Genomic DNA, 7,894 nt, shown 5'->3' with positions numbered 1-7,894 from the left:
TAAATAAATAAATTTCTGTCCAGAGTTGAATGAAAATTCAGCCTAACATGTTCAAGGCCTGTTGGAAAAAAGCATACATCTTATACATAGTCTTACAGAAATCATTTTTCCTCAATATCTTAAACTACTGGATTCTGCTTTGGGTAAGAGACATGTGAAGAACTTAATGTCAAAGAGGGATCATTTGTTGTAAAAGAAGATGGTTGTCTTATGTGGTTTATATATATATTTTAAAAACTGCTAATGACACATGATCCCCCAAACCAACCACCCCTCCCCAAAGACAGTCAACAAAATGCCCCATTTTTGTACAATTATTGGTCACTTCATTGTGTATGTATGTATGTATGTATGTATGTATGTATGTATGTATGTGTGTGTGTGTGTATGAATACACACACACACAAACATCATCAACCCAAAGGGGTCTGACTACTTCAGTCTTTGCCCAAATGGTGGTCAGAAAAATGACGGAAAAGTCCATCTCCAGCAAAATAAAGTCACTTGGAGTTCTTGAAATTCTTTCCATCTTCAACAGTATGCCAGACATTCCCCCTTTGCAAAAAAATAATAATAAAAAATTCATGTTCTTCAGTCCCTCTTCTATCCCTTGACCCTCGCAACACTCTCACATAAAATATGACCCCTCCCCAAACCCCATTTCCTTCAGCAGGAAACACTGGATATTCAGTTTGTCACAGGAAATAGCTATGTGCAGCTGCAGCCATTTTGTTTTTTCTCTCTCTGTTTTGTCAAAGTGTGAAAGATCAAGACTATACAAGACTGTCCATTTTCAGGAGAGATGGCGCTCACTGGCAAAGTCCACAACTTCCCACAGCTTGTGCTCTTTCGAAACCCATCTCTCCTTGACCGTTTGCTGGGGTTGATGGAGAAAAAGGGGAAAATGTCTCTCATTGCCATGTTGTTGTTAAAAAGAATCTGTATGAAGTCCCAAGCTCATGGCTACAACTGGGGGTTGGAAGTGTCAGCGTTCCAAATTAGGCTTTCTTCCAGCGCTGACATAACAAGTTGAAGCAGAAAGAGCGGAAGCTTGATTTATTGCTGAGATGAACTTTTACCTAGTTCTGTATATACAGATAGGGTTTCCTGGGAGACGAGGGTGGGGGCGGCATTCCTGTGAAAAGAACGTGCCGGGATGTAGAGATGGATCTGTATGATGGCCAATGGGACGTTGGGGCTGGAGAGCGGAAGAGGAGGGGGTTGGAAGGAGGGGCCAGTTTGGCTGCAAATTGAGTCAGAAATGTCGGAGTCTGCTATGCTTAAAAATAAAATGTTTCATTAGACAGCCTGCGCTTGAGAATGAAGTTTATTCAAGATAGCACCGAAACCTGACAGACAGCCAAACTCTCCTCCAAATCCAGGCTGGCTGAGTTTAAATCATCCCGTTCCCTCCCAGACATCTGGTCGGACGGACTATGGCTGAAGCCAAGCCCTCGGAGGAAAGCCTGCTTCAAGAAACGGGAGGAGCAGAAGCGGTCGTGATTCCAGCCAACTTGGAAAAATCAAAGGTAAAAGATAAAGAAAAACCCCTAAGTGAATTGGGAAGGGCGAGCTGGGGATGGGAATGGCAGCGAAGCCCAGACAAGGCAGCACCTCCCCACCCCAGGATGAGAGACGAGGCAAAGGACTACCAACTCCAAGGCTGGCCCTCCAGAGCTCAGCACAGAGAGGAGAGGGCAGAGAGGGAGGAACCACCCCAGTTCAGAGGGAAGTTCGATGGTGACCCAGACAACCTCGCCCAATTCCTCGATTCAGCTGAGATATACATAGAGCGGTTCGGACACCTCTACCCTTTCCCCAGAGCCCTAGTGAATGCTATCAGGGAAGGGCTGGAGGGAGAAGCAAAGAAGTGGTCAGCATCACTCTACAAATACAGGGCCCCCCAGCTACAAGATGCGGATGGGTTCTTGCAACTATTGAGAGCCCATTATGAGGAGGAGGAGGAGGACCCCTATGTGGAAGACGAGCTCAGAAACCTAATGCAGAGGGGGAAGCCTATCAGAGAGCATATCCGTGAATTCAGGAGAGTCATTGGGACACTGCCTCCCCTACCAGAGCGATTGCTGGTGTATTTTTTTAGAACAAGCCTAGATAAAAGAATTTCCCAAGTGACTGCCTATCGTGACATCCCAAACCGACTCGCTGAATGGTTCCGGGTAGCGATAAAAGTCGACAGAGGGCTGCGGGCGAGTGACACGTCAAAACCACCAGAGGGAAAGGAGAGAGGCCGACCAGACCAGGGGCCACTCAACAGACGAGAAACCCCAACATCACAGCCCTCCTACAGACCAACTGCCCCACGGAGCCCACTGAAATGCTACAGATGTGGGGGAAGCGGCCACATAGCAGCAAGATGTGGAACGCCTAGACCGGGACCCGATCCACCACCCAAAGCACGGCCGGAACGAGGGCCCAAGCGCGTCACCCACGTACTGCAGGAAGCTCCCCAAATCCCTGAGTTCTTCGCTCATCTGACCGAAACCAGAGGAATCCCAGATGAGAGAGATCAGTTCCCCGAACCCTATGACACGGAAGACGAAGGCGAGGATGACCCGATGGTGAGTGGACCCGTCCACCCTTTTCTTTTCCCCATACGCCTAACAGCCCCCAAAACAGGGGCCCAAGAGACTTTCCAAGCCCTAATAGACTCGGGTAGCACACGGTGCCTAATCAACCTACCCACAGTTCTAAAATTGGGAATCCGAGCTAAACAGCTCAAACAACCAATTCGCTTCGAGCAAGTTGATGGGTCCTTAGTGGGAGGAACATATGCCACACATTTGACTGAACCCGTGAGACTAGAACTCGCAGATCACTGGGAGACGATCCGCTTCATAATAGCCCCCAAGATGACAGAACCAGTCATATTGGGACTCTCATGGCTCGACAAATGGGGCCCAATCATTTGGTGGCAAGAGGGAACCCGCAGGCTGAGAATAGCAAAGGGGCCCCAACCCTTGCCGCCCCGACCAGAAGAATTCCCTCCCACGCTGAAACCCCAAAGCAGCCCTCCACTACAGAAGAAAACACCACCAACACAAGGGCCCCTCCCAGAAGGTGCAGCAAAACAATTGGCAGCCGCACCCACCACTGCTTGTAACGCAAACCAGATCCCAAGGGAGTACCAAGACCTTGCAGGGGTATTCAGCGAGGCCGAGTGTGACATTCTGCCCCCCCACCGCGAGACCGATTGTGCCATCGAGATTATCCCAGGAGCGAAACTACCCAAACCAAAAATGTATGCTATGACGCCCCGAGAAATGCAGGAAATGCGGGACTACATAGACAAAAACTTACAAAGAGGATTTATTGAGCCAGTGAAACCAAGGGTAGCGGCGCCGGTCATGTTTAAAGAGAAAAAGGACGGCTCCATGAGACTGGTGGTCGACTTTTGAAGTATCAATGCTGTTTGCGTACACAACTTGTACCCCCTCCCCCTCATGAAAGACATGTTAGCCCACCTAGCTAAAGGGAAGGTTTTCACCAAACTAGACCTTCGAGAAGCTTATTACCGAGTACGCATAAGGGCAGGAGATGAATGGAAAACAGCATTCAACTGCCCCCTGGGTAGTTTCCAGTTTAAAGTAATGCCTTTTGGATTGCAAGGAGCCCCGGCAGTGTTCATGCAGTTAATAAACGAAGTCTTACATGAACACCTTTACAAAGGGGTCCTCGTCTACCTGGACGATATTCTTATCTACACGGAGACCATAGACAAACATATACCCCTCGTCCGCCAAGTACTGGAAAAACTGCTACGGGCAAACCTATATGTCAAACTGCCAAAATGCGATTTCCACCAATCACGGCTAGACTACCTGGGCTACCGAGTATCAAATGACGGAATAGAGATGGACCCAGCCAAGGTCCAATCAGTTCTACAATGGCAGCCCCCTCGCACCCGCAGACAACTGCAAAGTTTTCTAGGTTTTGCGAATTTCTACAGACAATTCATCCCCTCGTTTGCGAAGATTGCCAAACCTTTGACAGACCTCCTAAAGACAGGAAGCCCAGCGATGAAACCTCGCCCGGGACAACCCCTACAGTGGGACCTGACCTGCCAACAGGCATTTGAGACGCTAAAAGGACTGTTCGCGAAAGAACCTGTCTTAAAACACCCGGATCCAGAACAGCCTTTTGTCATCCAAGCAGACGCAAGTGATGTGGCAGTAGGAGCCGTGTTACTCCAAAAGAACAACCAAGGGGATCTACAACCCTGCGCCTACACCTCCCGCAAACTCACCGATACGGAGAGGCGATGGGCGGCGTGGGAGAAGGAAGCGTTTGCAGTAAGGTGGGCCTTGTTGACCTGGCGGCACCTTCTAGAGGGAGGCCAGAAACCATTTGAAGTCTGGACTGATCATAAAAACCTAGAGGCCCTAAAAACCCCACGAAAACTGTCGCCCAGGCAAGTGCGGTGGGCACAATACTTCAATCGTTTCAATTTCGAGCTTAAGCACATCCCAGGTGGGAGAAATTTCCTGGCTGATGCCCTCTCCCGGATGCCCCAATACAACAGTGAGCGGGAGCAGGTAGTGAATGCCATCATCCCCTCCACCCAAGCTGCGGCCCAAGTGATCACCAGACGGCAACGACGTGACCAGCAAGGCCAACTTGCAAGTGACTTAACTGCAAAATTAAAAAATGAAACGCTGACAGACCCCTGGTATCGGGACAATCAACATCTCTTGACAAAAAGAGATGAACTAGCATGGAGGGGGACAAAGCTCTATGTCCCACAGAGTTTACGCATCCTGATTCTCAAGAGGAGCCACGATGTTAAACCAGCAGGACACTTCGGGTTCCTAAAGACTCTGCACCTAGTACGGAGGCAGTTCTGGTGGCCACATATGAGAAAGGACGTAGACAGTTATGTAAAAAGCTGCACCATTTGTGCCACGATGAAGACAAGGCCAGGGTGCCCGCCTGGATTGTTGCAACCAGTAGCTGAGCCAACAAGACCATGGGAGGAGATTGCAATGGACTTTATAGTAGACCTACCGAGGAGCAGTGGAAATACAGTGATCTGGACTGTAATAGACTTATTCTCCAAACAGGCACACTTCATTCCTTGTAGTGGACTGCCTTCAGCCCGTCAGTTATCCAAACTGTTCCTGAAACACATTTACCGCCTACATGGAGTCCCCAGGAGAATCATTTCCGACAGAGGGGTCCAGTTCACAGCAAAGTTCTGGAGGGAGTTTCTACGGTCCATAGGTTCATCCCAAGGGCTCAGCTCAGCATTTCACCCGAGCACCAATGGGGGGGCAGAAAGACTGAACGCTATGATAGAACAGTATTTAAGATGCTACGTCGACTACCAGCAGTCCAATTGGGCAGACCTCCTATCTTTTGCGGAGGTTGCATATAATAATGCTGTCCACAGCAGCACGGGGCTAACCCCGTTCAAAATAGTGAGTGGCATGGATTTTGTTCCCATGCCAGAATACCCGAGGGAGCCCCCTTCCTCAGTCAGTTTGACCGACTGGATGGCAATGTTGAGACAAACGTGGGAAAATGTTAAGAGGGCGCTGGCAAAGGCGGCTCAATCTTATAAGGACCAAGCAGACAAGCACCGAACTCCCCAAAGACCATTTCAGCTAGGAGAGAAAGTTTACCTCTCCACCAAGTACTTGAGACTTAGACTCCCGAGCAGGAAATTGGGCCCAAAATTTATAGGACCATTTCCTATAATAAAAATAATCAACCCCGTTACAGTGCAATTGCAGTTGCCACGGCTTTTGGGGAAAATTCACCCCGTTTTTCACAGTAGCCTTCTAAAACCTGTAGTGGGGTCTACTTTAAGGCCAACGCCACGTGAACCCCCTGGGCCCCTGGTTGTTGGGGGCCAAACGCACTACGAAGTGCAGCGGATTCTTGATTCAAGATGGCACAGGGGGCGCCTTCAGTACTTAATTAAATGGAAGGGTTACCCATTGTCAGAGGCTTCCTGGGTGAAGAGCGCAAACATCCAAGCTGATCGCCTTATAGCAAAATTCCATGCAGACCACCCGGGAAAGGCGGGAGGGGGGGGTGCACAGCCAGGGAGGGGCTGATGAAACTAATCTTGTTGTGTTTTCCCTATGGGATAGGTGATGTTGCAGAAGTGAAGGGAGAGGGGCCGGATGTCAGCGTTCCAAATTAGGCTTTCTTCCAGCGCTGACATAACAAGTTGAAGCAGAAAGAGCGGAAGCTTGATTTATTGCTGAGATGAACTTTTACCTAGTTCTGTATATACAGATAGGGTTTCCTGGGAGACGAGGGTGGGGGCGGCATTCCTGTGAAAAGAACGTGCCGGGATGTAGAGATGGATCTGTATGATGGCCAATGGGACGTTGGGGCTGGAGAGCGGAAGAGGAGGGGGTTGGAAGGAGGGGCCAGTTTGGCTGCAAATTGAGTCAGAAATGTCGGAGTCTGCTATGCTTAAAAATAAAATGTTTCATTAGACAGCCTGCGCTTGAGAATGAAGTTTATTCAAGATAGCACCGAAACCTGACAGGAAGAGGGATGGAGATGGGGGGGGAGGGGAGAAAGGTAAAGGGGCCTGGATTTTGCAATGACCCGTAATCTGTCATAAACGGAGATGGGTGTGTGTGTGTGTGTGTGTGTGTGTGTGTGTGTGTGAGACAGAGTATGATTATACAATGAAATTCTCTCCCCACATATCATCACCTGCCAAAAAAGAAAAGGGAAAAAAAGTACAGCCCTTTGCTGGTTGTCAGTTACTGTGTGCCCTGCCCCCTGCTACTCTCCCCCATAGCCACACATAAAGGCCTCTGAAGAAAGGACGTTAATTAAACCAGTGATTTTCCCCCTCCAATTCCTCCCCATCCTAGCTCTCCAGCTGCAATGTTATTATTATCCAGAAAAACAAAACCGAATAAAGCATAGCAAGAAAGATGGCAAGATAAAAGACAATTCAATTGGAGTCTGAATCAGAAGAGCCTCCTGAAGAGGATGAGGAACTGCTGCTGCCTTCTGATTCATTGTCCTCTTCCTCCTCCTCATCTTCATCATCCTCTTCTTCATTCTGGGAAAAGAAGAGGCAAGTTACAGAGCAAGTGGGGGGGGAGGTGGGAAACAGAACAAGAAACCCACTTCCTGTAAGTGACAGATGGAGAAGTGTGAGTGCAGAATCCTGATTTTTAAGAATCTCAGCATCTATTAACTCTTTTAAAAGATTGTTAGTTCATAGGCTGCAGACTGACAACCTGCAGCCCAAACATGGTTAACAAAGGCCTGTACTGTCTACAATTCTCTTACCTCACTTGGGCGTCCTTGTTCTGCTGATGTTAAAACATAGCCAGAAATATCTCCTAGACTGAACGACCCCTTGTTTATTGGACCTGTGTCTTTCCTGGTTAGTACTGGCTTCCCGGGAAGTGACACGAGGCTGGCTCCAGGGGATTATAAATGCTTCGTTGGGTGAGGGTGACTTTCCTGCCGCCTTGAAAGAGGCGGTGGTGAGGCCTCTCCTCAAGAAGCCTTCCCTGGACCCGGCAATGTTGGTAAACTATCATCCGGTCTCCAACCTTCGCTTCATGGCGAAGGTTGTTGAGAGTGTGATTGTGCAACAGCTCCCCCAGCACCTGGATGAAACGACGTATCTAGATCCGTTCCAGTCGGGCTTCAGGCCCGGGTACAGCACGGAAACGACATTGGTCGCGTTGGTAGATGATCTCTGGAGGGCTCGGGACAGGGGGTGCTCCTCTGTCCTGGTCCTGTTAGATCTCTCAGCGGCTTTTGATACCATCGACCATGGTATCATGCTGCACCGGTTGGAAGAGTTAGGGGTGGGAGGCACTGTGTTGCAGTGGTTCTCCTCCTTTCTCTCTGACCGGTCACAGTCTGTGTTGACAGGGGGGCAGAGGTC

At 49.2% G+C, this 7,894-nt stretch overlaps 1 protein-coding gene across 2 annotated transcripts in view; it reads right to left on the bottom strand.

Moving 5' to 3' along the window:
• Positions 1 to 6,927: 6,927 nt before the first annotated feature.
• UBTF (upstream binding transcription factor) overlaps positions 6,928 to 7,894 on the bottom strand; it is a 324,947-nt gene continuing 323,980 nt past the window's right edge. For both annotated transcript variants that reach the window (XM_070944829.1, XM_070944830.1), the window contains one exon: positions 6,928 to 7,051. In XM_070944829.1, the coding sequence (XP_070800930.1) occupies positions 6,941 to 7,051 (111 nt within the window). In that variant the 3' untranslated portion in view covers positions 6,928 to 6,940. The remainder of the gene's footprint in view (positions 7,052 to 7,894) is intronic.

This window comes from Pituophis catenifer, unplaced genomic scaffold, assembly GCF_029215685.1.
Source record: "Pituophis catenifer annectens isolate HBS135680 unplaced genomic scaffold, rPitCat1.0.hap2 SCAF_5, whole genome shotgun sequence".
NCBI lineage: Eukaryota > Metazoa > Chordata > Lepidosauria > Squamata > Colubridae > Pituophis > Pituophis catenifer.
This window is presented reverse-complemented; position numbering and strand designations above follow the sequence as displayed.